The sequence below is a fragment of the Curcuma longa genome, chromosome 11 (assembly GCF_044706935.1).
Source record: "Curcuma longa cultivar G26 ecotype Majalengka, Jawa Barat chromosome 11, ITB_CL_G26_1.1, whole genome shotgun sequence".
NCBI lineage: Eukaryota > Viridiplantae > Streptophyta > Magnoliopsida > Zingiberales > Zingiberaceae > Curcuma > Curcuma longa.
In genome coordinates, this window is record NC_133871.1 from 12,772,474 (window position 1) to 12,800,007 (window position 27,534).

General features: G+C 37.7%; 4 protein-coding genes across 6 annotated transcripts; 2 read left to right on the forward strand and 2 right to left on the reverse strand.

The window, feature by feature from the left end:
• Positions 1 to 784: 784 nt before the first annotated feature.
• LOC141838157 (uncharacterized) lies at positions 785 to 26,686 on the reverse strand. Of its 2 annotated transcripts, none has more exons than XM_074725560.1 (2): positions 25,997 to 26,686; positions 785 to 1,035 (listed from the first exon to the last, which is right to left on the reverse strand). In XM_074725560.1, exons 1-2 carry the CDS (start codon positions 26,663 to 26,665, stop codon positions 1,015 to 1,017), a joined length of 690 nt encoding a protein of 229 aa, XP_074581661.1. In that variant the 5' UTR covers positions 26,666 to 26,686; the 3' UTR covers positions 785 to 1,014. The 2 variants fall into 2 exon arrangements, with proteins under 2 accessions (XP_074581661.1, XP_074581660.1); XM_074725559.1 differs by lacking the exon at positions 785 to 1,035 and adding an exon at positions 23,401 to 23,683.
• On the reverse strand, positions 1,339 to 3,817 carry LOC141837765 (putative pentatricopeptide repeat-containing protein At3g01580). The gene is given in 2 exon segments (XM_074725138.1): positions 1,339 to 2,260; positions 2,263 to 3,817. Coding segments are annotated over 2 exon segments (2,457 nt in total). The 3' UTR covers positions 1,339 to 1,358.
• LOC141838156 (uncharacterized) lies at positions 5,360 to 12,845 on the forward strand. 2 transcript variants are annotated; one of them, XR_012602617.1, is made up of 9 exons: positions 5,360 to 5,785; positions 6,550 to 7,269; positions 9,692 to 9,787; positions 9,861 to 9,944; positions 10,978 to 11,212; positions 11,284 to 11,447; positions 12,040 to 12,318; positions 12,396 to 12,525; positions 12,622 to 12,845. XR_012602617.1 is itself a non-coding variant. In XM_074725557.1 (8 exons), exons 1-8 carry the CDS (start codon positions 5,420 to 5,422, stop codon positions 12,450 to 12,452), a joined length of 2,001 nt encoding a protein of 666 aa, XP_074581658.1. In that variant the 5' UTR covers positions 5,360 to 5,419; the 3' UTR covers positions 12,453 to 12,845. The 2 variants fall into 2 exon arrangements, 1 of the variants encoding a protein (XP_074581658.1); XM_074725557.1 differs by having other exon boundaries at positions 12,396 to 12,845.
• On the forward strand, positions 16,319 to 23,310 carry LOC141838155 (putative cellulose synthase A catalytic subunit 8 [UDP-forming]). The gene is made up of 15 exons (XM_074725556.1): positions 16,319 to 16,598; positions 16,831 to 16,891; positions 17,051 to 17,243; positions 17,389 to 17,603; positions 17,699 to 17,789; positions 17,910 to 18,087; positions 19,269 to 19,535; positions 19,632 to 19,977; positions 20,058 to 20,195; positions 20,427 to 20,552; positions 20,677 to 20,889; positions 21,033 to 21,297; positions 21,467 to 21,669; positions 22,034 to 22,384; positions 22,605 to 23,310. Exons 2-15 carry the CDS (start codon positions 16,868 to 16,870, stop codon positions 23,187 to 23,189), a joined length of 3,195 nt encoding a protein of 1,064 aa, XP_074581657.1. The 5' UTR covers positions 16,319 to 16,598; positions 16,831 to 16,867; the 3' UTR covers positions 23,190 to 23,310.
• Positions 26,687 to 27,534: the final 848 nt, after the last annotated feature.

A 27,534-nucleotide genomic window follows, 5' to 3' on the forward strand; every position in this document is an offset into this window, starting at 1 on the left:
AAACCCTCCAGTATCATACTGAGTTTATTTTGAGAAAAAAGAAAACAATATTATTTGCAGGAAATTACAGGTATAATCTCCACTATTCCTTGTGGTTCGTGTATCTTTCACAATATCTAGTCCAAAGCTCAAGAAATTATGAAAATCACCGATACCAGAAAAGTAAATCTTTTTAAAAACCTGTTAAGCAGATTACTGAAAACACAGGCAAATATAATGGATTGTAATAAACTTATGCTGTTCTCACACTTAGGTGATCAATACCTAGTAACCTTATTGTCCAACCCTTTCTAAAAACTTAGACTTAAATACCTTGCTTGAGCATGTTTAAAGACGAATATATCTGTGGCGATATATTCCTGCACAGCAAATTGCAGTATCCGAGTCCGCTATTAACTACTGCAATCTTTTAGAGAACTGTTACAGTTCCAGCATTTAATCTAGGAATATTAATATCTCCTATGACCAAAATAAGAATAATCTAGGTCCACATTCAGTAGACAAATGCTTGTAATTAACTTCAGATATAAGCCAACTATTCTACATCATGTATTAAATGAGTAGATTGTTCTTTTGAATCAAGATCCCAGGTATCGTCCAAACAGATTGGAATCCAAATTGTCACAACAAAATATAAGCAAAATTTAAGAGCTAGCAATGAGAGGATACAATAAATTTCACAACAAAATGTAAACAAAATTCATTAACTAGCAATGAGAGGATGAGGTAGACAAAGGGTATAATCATGAGAAATTTAAATGCAGATCATCTATTAAAACTCTTCTGTTTGAGTAATATATTAAAAATAGACAATTAGATATGAATCCTCATGATTACTTACCATAATTAAAAAATTTCAGTCTCAGAAGTCAAGATGCTAAGAAACAATTTTTCTTCCTGAATGATTATGTGAGTCACCGGCTTCACTAGGAAGAACATCTTGATTGGTGTGAATTCCCACTTATAGTTTATGAATAACCAGACATTACATCACCGAGGGCACACTAAAAGGGCTTAGAATCTTGTGAAGATTTCCTGCAAAAACAACCCAACTGAAAATCCTTGCTGAAACATTGGCAATAATTTTTAATTAAAAAGCAGTTGTAAACAGTGTTAATTATGCCTCAAAAAGAAACATTGATAATTACCAGGGCAGTGATGTTTTCTGTTAGCATATACTTTGTGAACCTTAAATGCTTATATAAGTTGCTAGATTCTCACAGTAGTAAATTAGGATGATCCCTTTGCTCAAACTCCACATTCTGAGACATCGAACATGAATAAGGTATATAGCCATTTTCCACAAGCTCATGCAACAACAGTTCTAGTCTTGCATGTGACTACTGAGGCTGACGGTGTCATTTGTCCCCTACAGTAAAAGACTGGACTTGGTTTTTTATGTTTATCCAACTATTACCTGGAGTCTTTTCTAAACCTTTCTCCTTGATGTTAGTTCTCAGAGTATTGACATCTTCCCAATTTCCAGCAGCAGCATAAATATTGGAGAGAAGTATGTAATTTGCAATATTCATGGGTTCTAATTCAAATAGCTTTTCTCCAACTGCACTTGCAAGTTCAACATTATGAAATACTCGACAAGAACTAAGAAGAGCTCTCCAAAGACTTGCATCTGGTTCCAAGGGCATTAGGCGGACCACTTCTTTAGCTTTATCAAGGTTGCCTGCCCGACCAAGAAGGTCAACCATGCATGCGTAATGAACAACATCAGGAGGTATGTTATAATCCTTATTCATGACATGGAAAATTTTCCATCCTTTTTCAACCATACCACAGTGACTGAAGGCTGATAGAAGAGAAACAAAAGTCACACTTGTGGGTCTCTGACCATCATCTATTAATTCATAGAATATGCTAAGTGCATCTTCACCTTGGCCATGAATTCCATATGCTGCAATCATTGCATTCCAAGAGATGATATCTCTTTGGACTAGGTTTCTGAATATCAACTCAGCACTCCTTATGCTTCCACATTTTGCATACATGGTAAGAAGAGCATTGCCCAAATAATTGTTGAATGGCAGACCAAGCTCCCTTCTAATGACATAAGCATGAATGCTTCTTCCTAGCAAAAGATTCCCCAATTGTGCACATGATGGAAGAATATTGATCATTGTAACTGCATCCGGTTCCATTTCCAATTGCATTTGGTAGAACAGAGTAAGAGCTTCATTGGGTTCTCCATTTTGAGTATAGCTGGCAATCATAGTATTCCAACATATTAAATCTCTGTTGGAGTACCCCAGAACATATGAGCTGCAGCTAATTCATGCTCACAGTCCATGTACATATCTGCAAGAGCAGTGCAGAGAGATGGGTTGATATCGAGGCCATGTCTTATCACATAACCATGAATAGACCTGCCAAAATTCAAGAGCAAGCTGTCTCTGCACCCTGCGAGAAGAGAGACCATAGAGAATGAGTTTGGTTTAGTTTCTGTCTGTTGCATTTTCCTGAGGAGATCCCAAGCCTGGCATGTCAACCCATGATCGATCAATCCCATGATCAATATGTTCCAAGAAATAACATTTTTATTAACCATCCCATTAAAAATCTCTATGGCAGATGCAATAATGTTCATGTCCACGTACATAGACAGTAAAGCATTATCAAGAGAAGTGTTACATGTCATTCCTCTTTTTATGGCATAGGCATGCAATTGTCGGCCTCCCATAATGAAACCACACTGAGCACATACGGAAAACATCAATGAAATGGTAGTTGTATCTGGTTTCACAGTTTCAAATTGCATTTGGCTAAACAAACCAATTGCTTTAGTATGGAATAAGCAATTCCTGAATGCAGATATCATAGCATTCCAGGAGGCAACATCCCTTGTTAGCCCATTTTGAAAAACTAGACTTGCATATTCAGAATGCCCACAGTTACCATACATGTTGATCAATGCATTCTCCACAAACTCATCTGAGGAGAAGCCATATTTAACAACAAATTGGTGCACTTGCTTTGCCAACGTTAAACAACCAATTCCTCCACATGATTGCAAAACAGCCAAGAATGTCACAGAATCAGGAGGCACCTTGTCAACTAGCATTTTAAGAAATATGTTCAGCACTTCAGAAAAATCACCAATCTGTAAATACCCATCTACGAGAGCATTCCAACTGACAGTGCTCTTTCTTTTCATCACTTTAAAAACATTGCGAGACAATTGTATGTCAAACCTATTATAAAGACAAATCAAAGATGTCCCAACGTACGGATCCAGATCAAGAATCCCATTCCTCAAACTATAGCAATGCGCAGCTTGCCCAAGCCTAAACTCGTCCAACTCAGCACAAGCTGAAATTAGACTAACCAAGGTCACAGAATTCGGCCTCAGACCGTCTCTTCTCATCCTAAGATACAGCAAAATCGAATCTTTATGCAGACCATTTCCAGTGCATCCAGAGATCATGGCATTCCACGAAACCAAATCTCTCTTCACCATTTCATCGAATAGCTCGAATGCATCATCGAGGAACCCGCACTTACAGTAGAAATCGACGAGCGCAGTCCGGACACGCACGTCGTCCATCAAGTACGTTCCGGCTATGGAAGAATGGACGCTTCTGCCTAGATCTACGTCCCGCAATGCCGCGCAGGCCTTGAGGACGACAGGCAACGCGATCCTGTCGCGGTGGGCGCCGGAGGCCTCCATTTGGGCGAACGTCGCGAGGATGGCTTGATCGTTCTTGAGTCTGGCATGGCGCCTGAGGATCGCGTTCCAATCCTTGTTCTGGGTTCCGGGAGGGAGGGGAGATGGGTTCGGAAGGCTCATCCGGAGAGCACAAGCCATGGATTTAGCTTGAAGCAAGAAAGCTAAAGGCCGCGGGAGGTCGAAAACCGTCACGGATAACTGACGACTGATCCGCACAGAAAAGGGACCCGAATAGACCGCCAATAGAGGCAGAACGCGTGTCCTCCGCGCCACGTCGCATCGTCAACACCTTCCACATCATCAATTGAAGGTCAAGTGAATTTACAGATGTAATATTTTATAAAATTATTTTTTATAATGTTATATATATATATATATATATATATATAAGTTTATAGATTTTTTAGATAATAATTAAAAAACAGCATGTTTTATTTTCGTTAAAAATATTAAGAATTTTCTATCCTATTTCTCATTTAAAATATTTTTATTATAGTATTATTATAAAAAAATTACTTCAATTTAATCAAAATATTTTAATATTAATTTTTTTCTAACTCAATTAAATTTATTTAAATTTGAATAAAATATCTCTAATTCGGTCATTGAAATAATTTTAATCAAATTTAACAAGTTGGATGAAAAAAATAATGAACCGATTTATTTAAAACATTATGTAGCTACCAATATAAAAAATGATAAATCTCAGTCAGTCTCATGGACTCAATCCCTGGGGTGGCCGATCCGGTTCTACGGAAGTTTCTCACCAACCACTAGGGTAAATCGAGAAGCGCATACGGCGGCCAATCCAGATGCCCAGCATCCTTTGATTGCATTCCCCATTTGGGATGCAGCTACCCATATAACTTTAATAATTAGGTTGAGGCAAATGATCTACGCACTTTATGCTACACCAACATTTAGAAAAAAAATTGATTTTAAAATTTTTTTATTTAGAGTTTAAATTTTAGAGTTTAAAGTTTAATTTTAGGATTTAGTATTTAGATTAAAGGAAATAAAAATTAAAAAATAATGAATAAATATTTTAACTAAATGATCATTTGGTGGAAAATTCCTATAAATATGTCGTAACTGGGAATCAAATCATAGGTCTCTGGGTCATAATTTAGAGGTCCTACCGTTACACCATTGCCCGGGGACATAAATATTTTAACTAAAAACATAGGAAAGTATAGTTTTGATATTTGTTTTTAATGGTACCTTATAATAGAAAGAGGCGGGCACTTTTAATTTCTACCTTCTATTACGACCAACCATTAGTGGGGTGCCAAGTGGGTGGAAATTGCTACGGTGGCAATCGCCGGTTGCAGCAGAAACGAAATAAAAAATAAAAATAAAAAATATATAACGTTTATTGGAGTTAGAAGCCGTGGAGTACCTGCCATATTATTGGCGACAATTCCGGCCCCACGGTGGGTCCGATATGTGTCGATCAAGACTCTGGCAAGTTGACTTCGGGTACGGAAAATGAAGGTATTCTCAACTTGATGTCATCTACTTTCTTTTATTTATTTATTTTTATTTATTTTATTTTATTTTTCGTGAGAAGAAAATTGAATAAAAAGGATTAAAAACTGTGGGTGTGGGGAGAGAGATTATTACGCAAACCACCATCTCTCCCACGGAGAGAGAGAGAGAGAGAGAGAGGGAGAGCGAGCATTGAGGGATCCATTTCCCCAAATCCTCGCGAAGGCTATCGCGCAATTCCGGACGGCGGATATGCCCTCGTCGGCGGCGACCAACCGACCGGAGGAAGTGACGGCGCGGCTGGGGGTCGGCGGCGGCGCTGCCCAGGGAGAGGCGCTGCTCAAGGCCCTCCGCGAGGTCAAGAACCAGATCATTGGCAACAAGACCAAGAAGCTCCTCTACCTCCAGCTCGGCGCTGTTCCTAAGATCGTTTCCGTTCTCGCGGATGCCGTTGCTGCCTCCTTGGGAGGTGCCGGTCGCGAGGATGCTCCCGTCATCGTGCAGGCGGCCGCCGCGATCGGTAGCTTCGCCTGTGGGGTGGAGGACGGAGTTCGCGCTGTGCTTGATGCTGGCGCGGTGCCACACCTCATCTCGATCCTTTCCCATCACGATGACAAGGTATGCCGTGATTTAGTGATCTTATTGTTTTGTTAACCTTTAATTTCCGATCGCAAAATTTCAATTTTCTGGAAATTAGAGAGATTGAAAAATTTTGGATCAGTGAGTTTTTTCGACAGCTTCCATGTTCTCAGAGGTGCATTTCTTAATCTGTTATTTACCTACAAGAGTTAGTGAGTTACACAGAATCTTTCGTGGATTGCTTCTTTGCATGTGTTTTCGGAGTGCCTATGTTTTGCGAGTTTGTACTTGTTTATTGAATGAAGTATAGAAACCTATGGCTTCATCTTGTAATCTTAGAAGGGATCCATCCATAATTGGGAACCCACCGAGATACCTCATGATTGTTGGGTCTGAACATTGACAAGTTGACGTTTTTCACCCACTTACGGGCTTCATTCGTTCCAATCAGCCATATGCAAGTTGAGAGTTTCAGTTAATTTTCTTTGGATTCATTTAGGTTATGGTAGTGACCTTAGCTTGGGAGGTTATTGATCCTTGAGATTTCTTACATACATCTATAAAGTACTTTATAATTGCTAAACAAGTAATTATTACATTTGGCTTTTCTTGATTGCATCTAAAATGGTCATTGCTGGTCAATCTCAAATTAGCTGATGTAGAGAACGTTAGATATGATAACCTAAAAGCTATGCTAACACTTCATTATTCTAGTTGCGCCAAGTATGCATTATAAGAGAGAGGTCTCTTGTTATTCTACTCAAATTCTTCCCTTTTTGTCTTATTGTTTCTATGTTTTAAAGGTTGTGGATGCAGGTGCTCGTTCTCTTAAAATGATATTTCAATCAAAGATGGCCCCGAAGTATGATGTTCTTCAGGATAAGAATTTAAATTTTATCCTTTCACTCTTAGACAGTGACAATGAAAATGTTACTGAACTTGCTGCGTGTATCATAGCACACTCTTGTGAGACAAATGAAGAGCAGAAGGCACTATGTGATGCAGGGGTATTGCCAAAACTTGTTAGTTTACTTGGTGGATCTTCAAATCAAAAGGATGCTTGTTTAGAATGTATAGAAGCAGTTGTGAAAGATAACTCTGAGGTTTCTTCTAGGTTTTCTTGCATTGGCAATGGCAAGGCTTTGAAGGCATTATCAGATTTAATACAAGATCGGTATCCTTATACGAGATTACTTGCCTGTAAATGTTTGATTGCAATTGGGCATGCCTCTCCTTCCTATGTGGAAGAGCTACAAATTAAAACCAAGTTAGTGTTGGTATTAGCAGAGCTACTTGAAGAACCTGGTCGAGTTGGAGATGAGGCACCATTTTCATTGAAAATGTTGATTGCAGACAATGAGGAGCTACATAAACAAGCACTTTCTATAAATGTTATCGAGAAGCTCTGTAATTTTTTGCATATGAGTTCAATACAGTCAAGGCGCCTCCAAGGAATATTGCTTGCTTTGTCTGAGCTTTGTTCGAAGTTAGAGAAGTGCAGATGTCAGCTAATGTCACCACAGGTTATTTCCCTTAGCCTGGAAGTTGGGATCAGCATATGTACAATTTCCATTTTTGACTAATGAATTTCTGTTACACTTGTGAGCAATGTATTGTCAATCTTTTATCCATCATATATGGTAGATAATGATTTGTCTATTGCCATTGTCTGAATAAAATTGTAGAGTTAAAAATGACCTTGCTGGTTCAAATTATGTTTGGTTAGTTTTGGTGTTTAGAAACAGATACCTAGGAAAGCAGTCGGATACTGTGTCCTTTATCGCCAGTAGTTGTAACTTCTATTCACCTAATAATGGCTGCAATTCTCCATTTAGAAGCAATTACCTTATGCATTGTTTTCAATTTAGTTGATTGAATTTTGTTCATTTTCTGTTTTGGATTTTATTTTGCTTGCAAATTTTTTTGTTAGATTTTTCTCTCATCCTTTAGCTTTCTTTAAGCATGGATCTTAACTACCCAACCAATTCTTTGAACCATTGGTCCTTGGTTGCATGTGTTCATGAATCACCTTTGTTATGGATTGCTGCTTAATAGATTAGATGCTCAAATAGGAACTTCAATTTGACCAAACTCTTATAGTATTTAAGCTTACATGTAGATAATCATAATGAAAAGATTTTCATGAAACTGGTAATTGATTGTGGAAAAGCCGTTCAACTGATTGGTTCTTTATACTACTTCTAAGATGTCCTAAACACATAAGACAATTGAACTTCTTGATAAATTGATCAGCAAATTAGAATGGTACTATTTTTCCTTCTCATTATCTTTTTTCATGAAGAAGTTAAGCCTGTTATGAACATAAAAACATAAATTTCAGTGTTCTGAACACTTAAGCAGTATAAGTTGTTAATCAATCTTTAAAGTTGCCAGATAGAACTCTTTTGTTCCAATCTTACCTGTGTTAATAATTCCAGAAAGTGTATCTAAAGTTAAGGAAGCCCATGTTTTTGGTTTATTATATGACAGATTATGCTGGCATCGGGAGCTTGTTCTTCCTAGCCTATGTTTCATGCCTTTTTCTAGGAAGCAGAATATCTCCGGGGGAAAAGTTCATTATATGACTTAGCTGCACATTAATATTTTCTTAGAAATGGCCATGTATTGATTTGGTTCTTAACAGACTAATCGTTACTAGGATAAAGTTATTTGCTTATTATGTTGTTATTCTTGCTGAAATTTCATAATATCTAATGCATATCCTGGTTGATGGCCAGATATGCTAATAGAAAAATGCCACTTTCAGGTGAATTGGTCCACAAAACTAAATCAGCTTTGAGTGGTTCAAACTTTAAATAAATTTTTTACTTTATTTCAGTTTTGTTTAATTTTTTTTTTTAACTTTTACTAGTACACCTTTAATTTTTCAACAAGTACTTCAAGGTTAGGTTATTGTCACCTATAAAGATCCTCATCTTATTGCTCCATTTATTCAGTCAATGATGTATACAATCAATGTATGAAAATGGAAAATACCTCATTGTGAATCTTGGTTGAATTTGAAGTTCAATCGGGAGCAAAAATCCATATAGCCAATCCCAAATAATTGGGACATGACTTATTGTTACATGCACTACAATGTATTTGCAGTATGCAGGCATGGATGCATTCATTATTATAATTTTGACATTTAGTGTATTCATCAAAATGAAATCCAAATAATTGTTTGGAAATCAATAGAAATATATAAACAGATTTGGCATCCATAACTTACAAAATGCAAATGGGATCTAGTTTTAACACTTTCCAACAGACAATTCATGTAATGCTTACTTATACAACCTCAAATGGATGCATCTATTGGTAATCTTTCTTTAATCATGATCAAGTTCCTTATAAGTTATAACACTTATTCTGTACCAAGTTATGATTCATGTATTTCTACAGACAGCTATAATGACTTATTACTTTTTCAAACATTTTGAAACTGAAAATCTCTAACCAAGTATTATTAAAGTTTGAACTATTTTTATTTTGATCTATGTAGCAAAGGTTCCTTTACACTTGCTACATCTCTGCAAATTAAGTAATGCTCCATTTCTTTTTGTTTTGGCAGATGATTATTACTAGTTTACATGGCATGTGATAATATTCATATAGGAGTAGAAGATGCTGTTGGAATTAAATAAATTATTATTTATTATTGATTCAGGTTATTTGGGTAATGAATCAGGTAAAATGCAATAGTCTGGATCTTAAATATCAAAGTGGCTGATAAACTCAAAACAGCTGATTTTTATTACAAGACTTCATAATTGTTGATCAAAATTCTATCTCATTCCATTGATTTTCAATAGCCTTAACAAGTTTGACTAGAGTTTCTGGGAGAGGCTACTTTCAATTTCTTGCATTTGTCTATATCAAGCAATGGTCTTCATGGCATTTTGTGCTTAATATAATATCTTCCTTCTGGTATTCCTGCAGGTATTGGATTTGATCATCGATTCATTGGAACATGATTGTCTAGAAGTTCGTGCTGCAGCATGCATTTGTATTAGGAATATCACTCGGTCGCTGAAGGTTCTGAATTTGTTAAATACTTAAATATCTCTCCATTAAAATCTAGGCTAACCAATAGTAGTATCGGTTACAGAACCTAAGTGCAGGCCCTTTTTCCAATGAGGCAGTTGTTATTCGCTTGGTCCAGCTTTTGTACGACCCATCCAGTTCCATACAGGTTATAGATCCACATTGACGTAATAAAAACTTCCTTTATGTTTACAAGTCAGGTGTAAGATTTTGATTGTTTATTTGCTAATTCTTTTATATGAAATGCTGTATTCCTGCATAAAAGAAAAACTAGCTTTAGCTTGTGTTGTTTATTTCTATTAATTTACAGGGATTTTTCAATTTTTTCACCCAAGATTTTATTATTATTATTATTATTGCTAAGTGCCTGCAGAGTCTTGCTATTTTCTCCTCCAGCTATTTTCAATCTTAGTGACTTTATATGTTTCATTATTAGCCAAACACCTAGGTATATAATTTATAAACTCTAACTACTTTGAACTCCACAAAATTATTAAATTCATTTGAATATTACTAGTAATAATAACCTTGCATAGAGTTCAATGGAGGATAAGATTCATGCAACTGATCCTGAATAGTTGGACCCACTTTTACCTCACTCACACACAAGAAGCACCATTAATTGCTATACTCGTGTTAAAACTCCTATTATTTAAGGAGACACCATAGCAAGATGAATAGGTGCACCTAGGATGGTTATTGCATCCTTTTGATAGTTTAATTTCTAAGTACGGCATAACTAATTGTGGTAATGCTAATACTTCTAGTAATACTTTTGCTTGAGGAAGAGGATGACAGTATCGATATATGATATTTGTGCATTTGATTATGATATGATAAATGTTCATTGTGGTTATGATATTTTGTGGATGGTATATTAGAAATTATGTATACTAGGTAAAATTAACCATGTTATTAATAATAATTAAATAAATAAGTACCAAAATCGCATTGACATGGCATGATATGGTTCGAAAATTGTATTATTTTGGTTAAAAATTTAAACTCAAGCACAACTCCAAATTTTTCACGTGGTGTAGCATGACACGTGATGAATTTGTTGCGAACACATTTAGTCTGCTTGATGGATACTATATTGGAACAGTTCGTTGGAAATAATATTTTCTTATATTGCTTAGTTGATAGTTAATTGTGTGAATAAGCTATTTCTCTTTTTGTAGCTTGCTGCACTTGGTGCTCTTTGCAATATTATTGTCATCTGTGCTTCGCGAAAATCTGTTCTAATCCGATGTGGAGGTGTCTCACAACTTGTTCGACTATCTGCATCAATGGATTCAACACTGAGATTAAAATCCCTATCAGTGTTGAGGAATTTTCTATTCCTTGCCAACACAACTGATAAAGAATGCATTCTTAAGGAGCTGTCATTGCATACTTTAGTAAGCTTGTTAAATGGTAATAAACTCTCTTAGACATCTTAACATCCGCTAAATTATCAGAGTAACTGAGTGCATTCTATAATGCAGATGCTGAGCATTCTATCCAAGAGCAAGCTTTGGCGCTTGTAAATAATCTTATTGACAGGTGCAGCTCTGTTGAACATATATTTACAGAAAAATGTTATAGTTTAATTCTGGATGCTGTTACCAGACAATTGAAACACACATCCTCTATAGGAGTATGCATTCAGGTTAGTGTTGACTTAGCTCTTTTTTCCTTTTATTTAGATTTTTTCCTCAGTAAGATTTTAGCTATTCTCCATCCCTCAAATTTTGCTGCGCCACTTCTACATTCAGATGGCATTTCAGTCCTAGTTTTGTCATTTTCTGCCACTCTTTTTTATTATTTCCCATCTCTGCTTCAGACATTGGTTGCAAAACATCACCAACTACACTGGCTCCTCCTAGTTAAACTGCTAGACAATAATACTGATCTGCTTGAATCTGTTCGCAAGAAAATAATGACAGATTCTAATGTTTTTTCAGATTAATGGTCCATAAAAATGTATTTACTTCAATGTTAACTTCGTAAATAACAACCTGTTGCCTGCCATTCCAAATGAGTTTGGACATGGATAGATACATCAGGCCTCAAAGAGTAAACCTACGTGGTATCTTTTGACAAACATGAAAAATGTGGTTTCAAACTTTCATTTTGCTTCTGCAATTTGGGATTTAATGTTCAACCTTACATTTATTAGCGAGACAATTATGTAAAATGAATTCAATCCGTTCATTCTCTTTTTTATTATGATGCAAGTGTTATCTCATAACTTCTTTCAGGGAATGTTTGTTCTCAGCAACATTGCAGCCTGGAGTGATTGTGATAAGGATTCAGTGACAGATTATCTTATTGCCCACAATGATAATCACAAGCCCTCACTTGCAATCAAGTTCTTGCAGAGCAACGATAAGTCTCTACGATTGGCTTCTCTTTGGTGCTTATTGAACCTGACAAATCCGAGCAGTGCTGGTTCATCCAGAAGGGTTACAAAACTTCAAACTGCAGGGATAATTTTTCAGCTAAAGTCTATGCTTAATGATCCCTGTTCGGATTGCAAGGTCTAAATTTCCTTTTCCATCTACACCTTTAGCTGAAGAGATTTTCAATCCCTAACTTCTCAAAACCTAATTTGCAGCTAAGATTGCGAATGATTCTCGAGCAGTGTACAGAGTTTGAGACATCTCAGGCATGATTAACATTTCCCGCATTCAGTGCAGTAGCATTCCACCGTTACCAAAGTTTTGCATTTTAAGCACTCATGAGAGGTTATATATATCCATCATCCTCCAAATGAATCGATGAGTTCATTGAATTTTATAAGCTTACGTTCACCAAGCCCTATCATTGTTGCATTTCTTTAGGCAGGTGACTTATGTAGATCAATATGCATCAGCTTTTGAAGGGATCGATCGCTTTGGGCTAGTAATCCACAACCAGACTAGCTGATATCGATTTTCTTGTCGATCCCGATTGGATGAACCATCCAGTGCCTGCCCTCCTCCTTTGTTGTTTAACTTGCATTTCTCATTTTTTGTGGGGGATGTTATTCGTATGAACACGCTTAATACATAGCTTTTGTGATAAATCATGGCTTTTGCATATTTTTTTCATCAACTTGAGATTGAATTAGGGTCACATATCCATCTCATCTCTTGAATTAGAATTAAAATGACCTCCGAGATATAGTTGAGTTGGTTATGATGAGACAGATTTGTTGAAGTCGGTAAGGGTCGGATCTTCCAATTTACCTTTTCCGTTGTAGTCAATTATAATTTTTTGATTTATTTTTTCATAGATGATTGTGAAATCGATTGTATGAAATTGTTGAGATGGTTGATTTGAAATTAAAAAAAAAGTAAAATTTTCTTTGTTTCTTTTCTTCTTTTATTTTTCTGCACAAAGATGAAATATGTCACTCCAGCGAGTTTCATACGGTCGGTTTCACGATCATTTATGAGGAGGTAAATCGAAAAATTACAGTTGGTCATGATAGAGGAGGGTATTATTAGGTTTTATCGAGATTCGAACTCTTGTTCTCTGTTACAAGTCTGCTTCATCATAATCAACTTAACTATGTTTTAGGGGCTTTTCTCTTATTCAATTAATCTAAAGTTATTCATCATCTAATATATTAAATGGAAAAAATATATAATTGCTAATTCAAGAAAATCTCTCACACTCTCTACCTTTGATCATCTGATCATCTGTCTTGCATGCGGTGCGGTGGGTCTCCTCCTGTCTTCTTCCTCCTCACTCGAGCACAACACTCCCACATCACAACAAAAGAACTCCTTTTCGTCACGCCTGTTGGGAGTACTCTCCACCAGCACAATCTCCTCTTTACTGTCCGGTGAATTCCCGACCATGATCATGGAAAGCCCTCGGCACTCGCCATTACTGTCACACTCGATCCTTCCTCAAATTCCAGTCAACAACAGGGAATCCAATTCAAATTCTAAAGCAGGCTGATAATCTGACATGCAGCAGCAAACCCAGCTACCAGGAAAGGAACAAGCAGTACGACGACGACGACGACGCTTCAATTTCAAAGCTTACACTCAAATTTTGCACACAAACACAAACAAAAGAACAAAGAGAAAAACAAAAAATAAAAATAAGATAACACTCTGCAAGAATGATGCAGCATGCGAAGAGGAAGAAAACAATTCCCAGCTCTAAAAAGTAGCCATTCCATAGAAGAATAGGATATGGTGCTATTTGATCTCATGCAGCTAGCGCGTAGAGGAAGAAGAGGTCGAGGTCCGGCGAAGTGAAGAATGAGATTGACGGAGATGTGTTCGGGTGCAAGTTGGCGGCGGTGGTGATCTTTCTCTTTTGGGTGCCGGAGGGCAGCTGAGCTGCTCCGGTATCCTTGATTTCTTTGTCTTTGGGGTGGAGTAGCCAGCGACGTGAACAACTGTGCTGTTCTCCTCCGAATTTGATGGCGTGGCTTGCGTGGAGCAGCCGCCATCCGTGAGATCCTCGGAAGGCTTCTTCTTCTTAAAGTGCCCCGGGTAGGGTTTGCAGTGGCTCTTTCTTCTTCCTGGCCTAAAAGCTGGAGCCATCTGATCTGAACTAAATGCAAGAAAGAAGAGTTGAAACGTGCTGACAGTATTTTAATATATATAAATTAACAAACAACAACTTAAACACAATCTAGGAAAACTTCCAGTGAAGAATCTGAACATGCACCTTAAATAACGATCGAAAAGAATAACAATTTCCTTATGCTCTGGAGCAGAGGATGAGAGGAATGAAGTAGAGAAGCAGTTAGTTAATCAGTCGGCACTTGATATATAGGTCTGGAACATATGAAGTGGAGAAGGCAAGAAAGCACAGGATGAGCCACTTCTCAGCGACATGCACGGCAAGGCTTTTGCTTTCACCTCTGAAGCACTGCAAAATCTCAAGATGAAACCTCGGGTAGAATAAGGGAAGGGAAGGGAAGGGAAGGGTATCCTATGCTTTGAAGTGGAGGGAGAGAAGCTACAGGGAAAGAGTTGTCCTCTTAAGCCGTAGCACTAAAAATATTTGGGCGAAAAAAAAAAAAGAGCACAAATTTTATACTTTAGAAATTATTCAATCCCTACTATAACTTATTTAGAATAACTACCAAGTTTAGGATTTATATTTTACACTATGTAGAAGCTACGAGTGGCTGTTATAATATACGTACGTAAGGTGAATTTAAAATTTAAGATTTAGGATTTAAACCATTTAGAAAAAAGTTATTGAATAGCTGCTACAATATATATAGAAGTTACTCAATAACTACTACAATGTATTTAGGATAAATTTAAAGTTTAATATTTAGTATTTAGGATTTGGAATGCTAATATATATATCAAAATACTATTTATTAATTTGGTCAAATTATTTATACTTCATCAAAATTACTTTAAAATAGTTATAAATTTTATTATGTAATTGCTACAATTATAAATTTTAAACTTACCCTAAACACGTTATATATAACAACTACTGAATAACTTCTACATGTTATAACAGATACTCATTAGCTTTTTATACGGTATAAACTCTAAATCTTAAACTCATCCTATATTGTAGTAACTATTCGATAATTTCTATAGTTATTGGATAACTTTATATATATTGTAGTAATTATTGGATAGTTTCTATACATTATAGTACGTTGCTATAATAATGTTGGATCAAAGAATATTTTTGAGATAAAATCACTTATGAAGTGCCCATTTAATTTGAGGTGGCTAATTTGTATCCAAAAATATTTCAATGTGGTCATTAAATTTAAGGATATAAAATTTTAACCCAAAAGATATTGGTAAAGATAATTTTATATATTAATTGACCTTTAAATAATATAAATACTTTTTATCAAGCTAAATATTAAACAAAATAATTATAAATTCAAGGTGAAATTAAAATAATAATACTAAATAAAAATAATAACTAAACTAAATAATACTAATCTACTTACATTAGGTCGATAAAGGAAAATTTTACACTTCATAAGATTGAATTAACTCTTCTTCATCATCATCAACTTAGCTATATTCACTATTAATCTTACATTAGGTCTTTTACAATAGATGATTAACAACTTAATATTAATTATAATATAAATTACCTTTTATTGTCAACAAAATTGGCTATCATCTCTCTAAGCCAAATCCAACTGTACTCAACGAAATACCACTTCGCTCGCCAACCTGGAACCTCTTCATCACCCACCTGGTGATTTGGTCCAACATTTCCAGTCCCCTACGCGCTTCCAACTCTGCACTGTGACTGGGCAAGTCGATTGGGCCCCTGCACAGATTGGCCCTGGAGAGGAAGGTAGCTTTACAAGGTGTTCGTCTTATTTCTAGCGTTACTAGTGGCGGATCGTCTCCAACACTTGCAACTTCCAAAACAAGCGTCGAAGCCGCCTGAGCGCCTATCTTCGGTGAGACCCACGTCACTATGGCACTGGATCCGGTTGTTTCAAGTCGTCCTTGGAGGGGATCCCACCGCTGTCGCTTCCTATTTGAAGTTCATGATCTTTTGTTTTCAGTTACCATCTCCATTGACGAGCTCTCGAGCTCTTGAGAAAGCTGGTGGATGGAGAAGAGGAAGCGTCTCTCTCCTAACGAGCATATTGTTATCGGCTTCCCTCGTTAAAGCGTCGCTTTCTCCGCTCTCATCTCCTCCTCTATTGGTCTTTGAATACCAGTCGGCGGCGATTGAGCTCTTGTAGCGGGATTCTCCCTCGCGGTCCTTCTCTTTGGCGTCGGCAGTGGCAGGAACTGGAGGAGAGGGGAGATGCACTGCAGGAGAGGCTAGTTTAGTGTCTCCTTTGAGCGATCTGCCACTAAAGGTGAGATTTTTCTTCATCTTCTTGAAAAAAGAAAGTTTTTAATGAGAATGGTTTGACCGTGAGATAGATTTACTCGATTGATGAATGATCGTGGTCTTGGTTTAATCGTTCTGGACGTTTTGTACTGTTATATTGATGGATTGCGTGTGTTTTTGATAGGGGAAGATGTTTGGTCAGATTCCATGCGGTCTGCTAACCTAAGATTGTAACATTTGAGTTATTTGTTACGCAGATCCGATTAAAACTAGCACTTTGCTGGAGAATTATCCATGGGGGGCGAAGGAGAGAAAGGGGTATGATCGTGCCTCCCTGAAATCTCGCTCTTTCTCTCTCGCGTTCACGCGTTGCTTAAGATGAAATGTGCTCAATTTTTTAGTTGAAGTTTCTGTATTCCGAAGCATCATTCTCATTGTGATTGATGGTTGACTCAATTTACCTTTGACCGGATGCAGAGAGCTCTCAAGCATCCTGGTGGCCAGGTGTGCCAGATTTGCGGCGATGATGTTGGCACAACGGTGGATGGTGATCAATTTGTTGCATGCGATGTTTGTGGGTTTCCTGTTTGCAGGCCGTGCTATGAATATGAGAGGAAAGATGGGAAACAGTCGTGTCCCCAGTGCAAAACCAAGTACAAGAGGCATAAAGGTTTTGATCTCGATCTGAACCAATCTGCATTAATGTGTTCTTCAATTTGCTCCTGGATTTAATTGCTCTGCCCCAATATTTTTCAAATCTTTGGATGAAATTCGAAAAATTTTAGTTGGTTCAAGTGTTCTGTTGTTATGCCTAGGAAGCCCTACTGTTCATGGAGAGGAGGGTGATGATGCTGATGTTGATGATGTGAGCGATTTTAACTATCTGACTGGCAATCAGGATCAACAGCCAAAAATTGCTGAACGAATGTTGGGTTGGCATCATGAACAGGGGGGAGAAATTGGTCCTCCAAAGTATGATAGTGGAGAGATCCCTCGCAATCACATTCCCTTGCTCACTCATAGCCAGGGGGTATACCTTCTCTATAATTATACCATTTCCATTACTCTCTCCATGCCCTTTGGATAAAAAACTGTGTGATAATGTTTTTTTATTGCTTTCTGCAGCTCTCAGGGGAACTGCCGATTCAATCACCCGATCATATGATTTCCCCAGGTGGAGGTGGAAAGCGTGTTCATCCACTACCTTTCCATTCACGTATGTAGCTTAAACTTGATTTTACAGTTATTTATTTATGTTGTACTCCAAGTTGATATTTGCTTATGTATTGTTATTGCTTATTAAGATGTTCTATCGTTATCCTTTTTCCTTATTCAGCTAGCACATCTAGAGAATTTGGTAGGGTTGCCTGGAAAGAGAGAGTAGATGGATGGAAGATGAAGCAAGACAAGAATGGTGGGCCAATGACCAATGGTACTAGTCATCCTCCTTCTGAAGGCAGGGGAGCTGGTGATATTGATGCAACTACTGATTATAATATGGATGATGCTTTATTGTGAGTTTAGTTTTTTTCCCTTTAAAGTTTCTCAGTATGTCAAATTTAACATTTTATCTCTTCTTTGGAGTAGGCTTATTAACGTATTGATTTTTTTCCTCGTTCATTTGGTTTCTTGAAAGAAGCAAAAATGTTTGTAAATCGCAGAATAGTTAACAGATTGAGGAGTTACTGCTGTTGTTTGCACTATAACTGCATCATGCATGTTACACAATGCATAATGATGTTGGAAGGCCTACAGAGAATTTAGGGAAAGAAATATTATATTGCATTATATTTCATATAGAGTAATTACATTATTTATAAATTCAACATAAAAATCCTAAACAGGATTAATTGATTTAATTCTATCTAAAAAAATAGGTATAAGACTAAGTATGCCTTTGTGTAGGTTATATTTAATCTAATAATCCCTCTCATGTTGTAGCATAAATAATGAAACGAAAGACGATTTCCATGCAAGCTAAATAAAATATAAAAAATCAAGGAGCACACAACTATTGATCCCTTTAACCTCGATTAGTTGATGGAGCATGCAAGCAACAATCTCTTCATTCTTAGATCAGCAAACACATTGATAGGAGAGAGGGTAGCGAGAGAGAGGACAAAGACCGATCTCAAGAACTAAGTATATGATCTCATTACAATTGTTTGATTGCTTGCACTTGTGAAGCTATTTTGCCTTGCTACTCATGTTTGTACATGAGCCCCACACCAATAGCAAAATACTTATCTTTTATCTTATTTTAACATTCTAATACTGGTTCAACTCCATGGTTGTGTCTGGAGCGTAGCTGATGATCTCTTCTTTATGTCACCCTGCTGTCCTAGTGTCCTTTAACTAGTCAAAAGAGCATATTTCAGCAGCCAGTCTTGTGTTAATTTCTTTACCAGATGAAATTATTTCTTGGCTCATCAATGAATAACAAACTCCATAATGGTATGATATTGTCCACTTTGGATCTAAACCCTCGTGGTTTTATTTTTGAGTTTTCCCCAAAAAGTCTCATATCAATGGAGATATCTTCCAACTTGTAAACCCTTGGTCTTCGCCATGTATTTTCAACGTGGAACTTTGATTGTAATCCCAGCATTTTAAAACTATAACTCCTAACATGTCCTATCTTAGGTCCTTTTATTTGTACTTGGTTCTTATTTTTTAAGTGTAAGTTGTTATGCAGGAATGATGAAGCCCGCCAGCCTCTTTCAAGGAAAGTTCCTGTTTCATCTTCCAAGATAAATCCATACAGGATGGTTATTGTGTTACGTCTTGTTATCCTCTGTGTTTTCCTCCACTATCGTATCACAAATCCAGTCCGCAATGCCTATGCTTTATGGTTATTATCTGTCATATGTGAGATATGGTTCGCTGTATCTTGGATATTGGATCAGTTCCCCAAGTGGTTTCCTGTGAACCGTGAAACTTACCTTGACAGACTGGCGATAAGGTATCGAGTTCAGTTTTTTTGCTGAATGTTTCTCCTCCTAAATGGTACATTTAATTGCCCATGCTATTTATTCATTTAGTTTCATTTGAATAACAGATATGATAGAGAGGGTGAACTGTCTGAGCTAGCTGCTGTTGACATTTTTGTCAGTACTGTTGATCCTTTGAAAGAGCCTCCTCTTGTAACAGCCAACACTGTGCTATCGATCCTAGCTGTAGACTACCCTGTCGATAAGGTCTCTTGCTATGTCTCTGATGATGGTGCTGCTATGCTCACATTTGAAGCACTATCTGAGACTTCAGAGTTTGCAAGAAAATGGGTTCCTTTTTGTAAGAAATATAGCATTGAGCCGCGGGCTCCTGAATGGTACTTCTCACAGAAGATTGATTACCTGAAGGATAAGGTTCAACCTTCGTTTGTGAAAGATCGCAGAGCAATGAAGGTCTGGTCTTTGCTTAACTTTAATTGAGTTATACTCTCTTGCTTTATATCTTTTCTGACCAAACACTTTTGTAAATGCAGAGGGAATATGAAGAATTTAAAATTCGTATCAATGGCCTCGTTGCAAAAGCACAAAAAGTTCCAGATGAAGGGTGGATCATGCAGGATGGCACACCATGGCCTGGCAATAACACAAGGGATCATCCTGGAATGATCCAGGTTGGTAAATTTCTGTTGTGAAGAACATCCAAGGATTCTAGTAAATGAATCTTATGAAACTTTTGGAATGTGAAAGAAATGTTTTGATTATAAGCATGCTTAATAGTCTGAGTTAATCTAATCAGTCTTTTTTTTTTGTTTTGTTTTATACTATTTTTCAATAACTTATCTGCATGGTTCAAATTTGAAGATAATTATTGTTCTTATTCATCTTCCATGATTAATATTCAGGTTTTCTTGGGTCATAGTGGAGGGCTTGACACTGAAGGCAACGAGCTGCCACGATTAGTCTACGTATCTCGTGAGAAACGTCCAGGTTTCCAACATCACAAGAAGGCTGGTGCTATGAATGCTCTTGTAAGTAAATAAATGCATGGCTGAGTATAAATTTTCCGAATACATTGTTTACTTAATACTATTTTACCTGTTTAAGACACATCTGTAATTTAAACCATTTTAACCTAAATAAACTCTTCCACAGGTACGTGTGTCAGCAGTTCTTACTAATGGACCTTTTATGTTGAATCTTGATTGTGATCACTACATAAACAACAGCAAGGCTTTGAGAGAAGCAATGTGCTTTCTTATGGATCCAAATCTCGGAAGGCAAGTTTGTTATGTACAATTCCCTCAAAGGTTTGATGGTATTGACAAGAATGATCGATATGCCAACCGTAATACAGTGTTTTTTGATGTAAGTACAGATATGTTACAAACTTCCCATCATAATTCAGAGATTGTCTCATCCTATCTGATCCCTATTCTCTTGAGCATGACTTCAGTGTATGCTTCATTGTCTTCTTACTGTCTCTTGTTTTATATTGCTTTGCATCATAGATCAATTTGAGAGGTCTTGATGGTATCCAAGGCCCTGTTTATGTCGGCACGGGTTGTGTCTTCAACCGAACAGCTTTGTACGGTTATGAACCTCCTATCAAGAATAAGAACAAATCAAAGAATTCCTTCTCTTTCTGCTGTGGAGGTTCCCGTAAGAAGAAATCTAAATCAAGCAAGAGAAGTTCAGAAAAGAAAAAGCCAAGCAAGCATGTCGATAATACTGTTCCAATATTTAATCTAGAAGATATAGAAGAGGGAGTTGAAGGTAATTTGCTTTTAATGATTTGTACCATACTGCACTTAATCAGTATGATACTACATCTCATCATAGGAATTTAGTATGTATCTTATGGTTAATTTCTTCGTAATTTCCAAGTTTGTTGTGCTGAATTATAGTTTTCATGTTTATTCTTTGTTTTTGGTGGGGTAAATAGGTGCTGGCTTTGACGACGAGAAGTCACTGCTTATGTCACAAATGAGTCTGGAGCAAAGGTTTGGCCAATCGGCTGTCTTTGTCGCCTCAACATTGATGGAAAATGGTGGTGTTCCTCAGTCTGCCACTCCTGAGTCTCTTCTGAAAGAAGCTATTCATGTCATCAGCTGTGGTTACGAGGATAAAACAGAATGGGGAAGTGAGGTAGCTTTCTCCTGTACTAAAGTTTATGTCAATTAGTCTAAGTAATGCAACATAGAATGCCCGATAAAATCATCGATCTCCTCTATTTACAATTTGTAAGTATCAAATTCATTTTTGGTAATGGTAACCGAATTACTAGGATGTGATGGTTCTGTCAAGTTTTAGTGAGAAAGATGCAGCAGTTGAGAGAATAATTGAACTTGAAATGAAGAACAATGGTCCATAAAATTCAATTTCAACATAGTTCCATCTGCTAAGGCTTGTGCCAGTTCGCATTGTAATGAACTTTCTTAGAGTTTGACTTTCCATATGGCTTCATGTTTTTTTAGGTATATCCACAATAACTTAGATTCTGCTATTGCAGATTGGATGGATTTATGGTTCTGTAACAGAGGATATTCTCACCGGATTCAAGATGCATGCCCGCGGCTGGAAGTCAATCTACTGCATGCCTAAGCGAGCAGCATTCAAAGGTTCTGCGCCTATCAATCTTTCAGATCGACTGAACCAAGTGCTTCGATGGGCCTTGGGATCTGTTGAGATTCTCTTTAGCCGCCATTGCCCGATATGGTATGGTTATGGTGGACGATTGAGGTACCTGGAAAGATTTGCATACATCAACACCACCATTTACCCGCTGACTTCAGTTCCCCTCCTTCTGTACTGCACACTGCCAGCCATTTGTTTACTCACAGGCAAATTCATTATCCCCCAGGTACAAACATTTTCCAGTTCTTGCAAATCAAATCTAGAAATCCATAAGTTCATCGTTGTTTACTGAGTGTTCTTTTCATTCCACTTTCGATAAAGTTATCGATGTTCAAACAAGATAAATGCTATCCATATATATGATCTCACTGTGCTTCTTGTGTGTTTGTTGTAAAATGTTAGCATTTCTTCTTAACTGGGCACTGATAAATTATTTTCGATCGCAGATTAGCAACGTCGCAAGTATCTGGTTCATTTCTCTCTTCATTTCCATCTTCGCGACTGGTATTCTGGAAATGAGGTGGAGTGGTGTCGGTATCGACGAATGGTGGAGGAATGAACAATTCTGGGTCATTGGTGGTGTCTCAGCCCATCTATTTGCTGTATTCCAAGGTCTTCTCAAAGTTCTTGCTGGTATCGACACCAACTTCACTGTTACATCCAAAGCTTCAGACGAAGACGGCGACTTCGCAGAGCTCTACATGTTCAAGTGGACCACTCTATTGATACCACCAACCACCCTTCTCATAGTAAACCTGGTTGGTGTGGTTGCCGGGATCTCCTATGCGATAAACAGCGGATACCAGTCTTGGGGGCCTCTGTTTGGGAAGCTCTTCTTCGCCTTCTGGGTGATTGTTCACCTGTACCCCTTCCTCAAGGGTCTTATGGGCAGGCAGAACCGCACACCTACGATCGTCGTGGTTTGGTCCATTCTCCTTGCGTCGATCTTCTCCCTGTTATGGGTACGTATCGACCCGTTCACCACACGAGTGACCGGGCCAAACGTGCAGGAATGCGGCATCAACTGCTAGAGAATGAATGACAAAGCACATTGAATTCATCTGTTACACAAGCTTTATTCATGTCAAATATGTGAAGGTACATCCTTTAGTCCACTTTTTTCAGAGTCAAGTTTTTGTAGATGTTGAGACTTGTTTGTATCTTACATCAAGTTTAAGTTGCAGTGTTGTAGGAAGAACAACAATTAATAAAGAGTCATTAATGACAAAATTGGTGCAAACATTAAAAAAACTAAACCAATAGATTAAATTCAGCAGATGAACAAGCAAGGGTTCCAAATCTTTGAATCACTTCCTATCTAGCCATGATTGTAGAAGCAAAAGGGGAAAACTGATTGCTTGAGGTCTTAAGCTTCGATCCTCTCGGTGTTTTCAATGAGAATTGCCTTGGTAGGTTTGGCGAGCAAGTCGGTGTACTCCTGGAAGGGAGATTTACCGAAACGTGTGTCTAACCAGAGGTCAGGAGTGAGGAAACCATAGGTCTTCATCAGACAATCAAAAGTAGCCTGCAAAGAAACAAAATGCATCAAGTGCAAAATCCAAAATCCACTATCAATCTTATCCGAGAGAAATTTTAACTTAAATCATTCAATTATGTTCGATTATTATAACTCAAAACTTGAATCTCGTTGTTGAACATGCCCTCATCAATTATTGAAGCTCCACATTTTGGTGTTTTTTAGTTTATCCTTTTTAAGGACTTCATAGATCATTTCTTTCTTTCAACCCATCTGCATATTCCCAGTGGAAATTTCCTGTTTCATATGTATTTCGTTTTTTTTTCTGTTGAAGCAACATCTCGCCATAGAAAAACGAAAGATTCCCGTCTAAGATGAATCTAGATTCTAATTTTTACACATGCTATATTCCTTTATCCTAATAATTATCTCTTTATCAATATCGGTTCTTGCTAGATAATGTATGTGAAATATCTAAAATTCCTATTTCCATGGATTTATGTTCATCCATCTTAATTGTTCCATTAAAATTTCTCTTGGTCACATATGTTCAATTTTTCTCTTTATAATAAAATCTTCAATTTCTAAAAATTTTCTCCGCCGCTTACGCTTCTAATTTAATCTACTGTCATCCTCAAGATTAATCAATCATAAAATGATCAGATGTAGCAAAATCTAAATTTGTGACATTTCTTCCACCATTTCCAAAGCCTTTCTTTGTATTCATAGACTATCTGTGCGAGTATAATTATTTCAGCTATATGTATAACCAATTTCATCTAGAATCTCCCAAAATACTCTTTTAATTTAATTCCTGAATACGAGTGGGGAGCATAAACTCTTATCATATTTCAATCTCATTTCCTAAAATCAATTTTCAAGCACTAATTTTTTCTCTGAATCTCAAACCTGGACAAATTTACCCTTGTAATCCATATCTAATAGAATACCTACTTCATTTTAATTATTGTCTCCAAAATACCAAATTTCAAAACAAGTATTACATAATTTTCAAGCTATTTCTCCAGCCTATTTTGTTTCCCATCAGAAAATTGTTTATTTTTTCTCCTAATCATTGCGTGTACCAATTCTAGACCTTTCCCAAAAAATACTCCCATTCCAAGTTGCTGAACTAATGTTATAATCATGGACTATTTTCATTAGTCATATTGGCTCACAACAATGCAAGAACCTTGGTTATTTTGTGTTAAATCTGGTATTGAAGTGATGGGTCATTTCTAAGCAACCTCCAAACCTACTCCTCACATATCACAGTATTCAAATGGTGTAGGCCTCTCACATTATTTATGATCTAACCTCTTAAAAATAAGATTAAAATTCATATTCACAAGTTTAGACAAATTTTAGTGCTGGAAATTTAGTCCTAATGCAATCTTCAACTTTTCATTAGGACTAGGGATCAGCATCCTACAATTGTTAAGTTTAAGCACTTTATTAGAAGATTATATAGTAAGTGATGAATAGCCAAAAAAGTATAGGATAGAATCATTCCGATAACAAATTCAAATCATGCAATACAAACTGAGATTCAGTTAGTCACACAACAGGCAAATGGGTTAGCTACTGTTGATCCCCGGGAATTGTTCAACTCACCTCCTACAATCTAATAAAAACACTTATACCTTCTGTCATCATCATTAATCATATAATCATCATTCATCTTATATAAGCTGCTAGTTACATAATGATACAATACTTCAAGAATTATATTGCATTGTTCATATATTCACTACATTGATAATTTTAATTATGCTTCGTGATATTAGAATTATAAAGTATAAGATGTTCATATTGTATAATTAAATATTAGAAAGTAAATATATACCATAAAATATACTCCAAAGTTTAAGAATGAATTTTCCGAATCCCGGAATTAATAATTCTAACACAATCATAAATCTTGAGCGATATTTGGGTACCTTTTGACCTAAGATGATTATGATATTAAAGAAACTATTTATCATTTAGATTCTAATTTCCCCAAATTACTAGGTGGATAGAGATAAAACTTGTCTGATAAAAATAGGCATCAACAAAGTCCAATTAAACAGAACAAAAAACTGAATCTGTTCGATAAATTTCCTTTTATGCTTGTTCCATTTGTGTTGGGGACTAAAAAACCGTATGTGAAGCCATAATCACAAAATTATCAATCAACTGAAATTTACTCTGTTCTTCATTTCTATTAATTCCTATTGAATAGAGTAAAAGAAGAAAAAAAAACACTGAAATATTAACTACCAGCAACATGAGATATACCAATAAGTAACTAATAAGGTTAATGAATATTAAATGCTCAATCTAAAGATATAAAAATTAACAATCAAAGAAAAAACTAACCTTGACAAAGTTTCCAAGGGTCTTCGTCGAACCACGGGATGATGTGTACACGTCCTCAATTCCAGCAAACTGAAGAACCTTCTTCGGAACTCGGGCAGCAACAATCCCTGCCCCTCTCGGCGCAGGCACCAGGCGGACAGTGACAGATCCGCACTTCCCAGTAACCTTGCAGGGAACAGTGTGGGGCTTCCCGATCTTGTTCCCCCAGAAGCCCCTCCTGACAGGGACCACCGAGAGCTTAGCCAGAATGATAGCGCCACGGATCGCCGTGGCGACCTCCTTAGCGCACTTGACGCCGAGGCCGACGTGGCCGTCGGAGTCGCCCACGACGACAAAGGCCTTGAAGCGTGTGCGCTGCCCTGCGCGGGTCTGCTTCTGCACAGGCATGATCTTCATCACCTCGTCCTTGAGGCGGTTCCCGAGGAGAGTATCGACGATCTGGTGCTCCTTGACGGGGAGAGAATGGAGGTAAATCTGCTCGAGGCTGGTAATCTTTCCCTCCTTTACGAGGCGGCCGAGCTTGGTAACAGGCACCCACTTCTCCTCCTCATCACGCCGGCCGCCACCGCGTCGCCCGCCACGACCGCGGTCCCCGCGGCCCCGATCTCCGCGACCCCGCCCGAAGCCACGTCCAAAGCCTCCACGATCTCCAGCACCACGCTCCGCCATGAGGAATAAGAGAACGGCGGAGAGGAGTGCAGGGAGAGGATTTTGAAGTGGTGAAGGACGAGAGGCCTAGGGTTTTCTCTGGGCCGGCTACAACTTGGAACTCGCCTAATCGGGCCGCGATCAATCCGGCCCAGTAAACCTGTACTGGTATATTTTAAAATTTTAAGGATGTTTTGGTAAATTGCCTCATTTTTTTATCCTAACCCATAAAATTGTTTAAATCGCGATGATGCCCCTCTATCGTCATTGATCTCTCTGTCTCTGTATCGCAAGAGCCGAGTTCCTCAAATACTGTAGAGAAAGAGAGGCCGTAGCGAACTGTTGAGGAAATGGATCGCTTCAACTGTGCGACTAGCACCGTCTTCTTCAGCTCTCCAAGGCCACACACAAAGTGATCGACTGGGGAAAAACAGAAGAAGATGGCGAATTGGCGATAGACAAGTGTTCCGGTCAAAAACCGACGACAGTCAACCCACTGGTCAATAATAGGCCACCTCAACCCACGTGGGTCCAACGAAGAGGAGGACCTGCAAGATCACTGAAGAACGAACGGATTAGTTGACGCCGGGAAGTCCCGGCAGGCCACTCCGACGCTCAAGTTAGGTTTCCGGCGGGGAAAATAATAGCGAGAAGGAAGAAAAGAGACAATTGTGTGTATGCTCGAGATTCGATAATTCCTTCATACCTGCGAGAGGACTGATATACCTGTGAAGAGAACCTTCCATCTGCCACCGAAGCAGGCGTTGGTGGTATCTCAGGGGACAGTGTCTGATTATGCCTAACATTTGCGCCAGAGGGGTGGCATCAAGGGGACAAAGGCAGCAGACATGTAACTGTCTTCCAGCGTGGCTACGTACCTTAGTCCTGTC

Excerpts from the sequence above, each read along its gene's own strand:
- LOC141838155 (XM_074725556.1), top strand. The coding sequence starts at position 16,868 with ATGGGGGGCGAAGGAGAGAAAGGG. Across the intron at positions 17,790-17,909 it reads TCCACTACCTTTCCATTCAC|CTAGCACATCTAGAGAATTT; the intron begins GTATGTAGCTTA and ends TTCCTTATTCAG. Across the intron at positions 21,670-22,033 it reads AAACAGAATGGGGAAGTGAG|ATTGGATGGATTTATGGTTC; the intron begins GTAGCTTTCTCC and ends CTGCTATTGCAG.
- LOC141838156 (XM_074725557.1), top strand. The coding sequence starts at position 5,420 with ATGCCCTCGTCGGCGGCGACCAACCGACCGGAGGAAGTGACGGCGCGG. Across the intron at positions 11,448-12,039 it reads CTATAGGAGTATGCATTCAG|GGAATGTTTGTTCTCAGCAA; the intron begins GTTAGTGTTGAC and ends AACTTCTTTCAG. Across the intron at positions 12,319-12,395 it reads ATCCCTGTTCGGATTGCAAG|CTAAGATTGCGAATGATTCT; the intron begins GTCTAAATTTCC and ends CCTAATTTGCAG.
- LOC141838157 (XM_074725559.1), bottom strand. The coding sequence starts at position 26,665 with ATGGCGGAGCGTGGTGCTGGAGATCGTGGAGGCTTTGGACGTGGCTTC. Across the intron at positions 23,684-25,996 it reads CCCTTGGAAACTTTGTCAAG|GCTACTTTTGATTGTCTGAT; the intron begins GTTAGTTTTTTC and ends GTTTCTTTGCAG.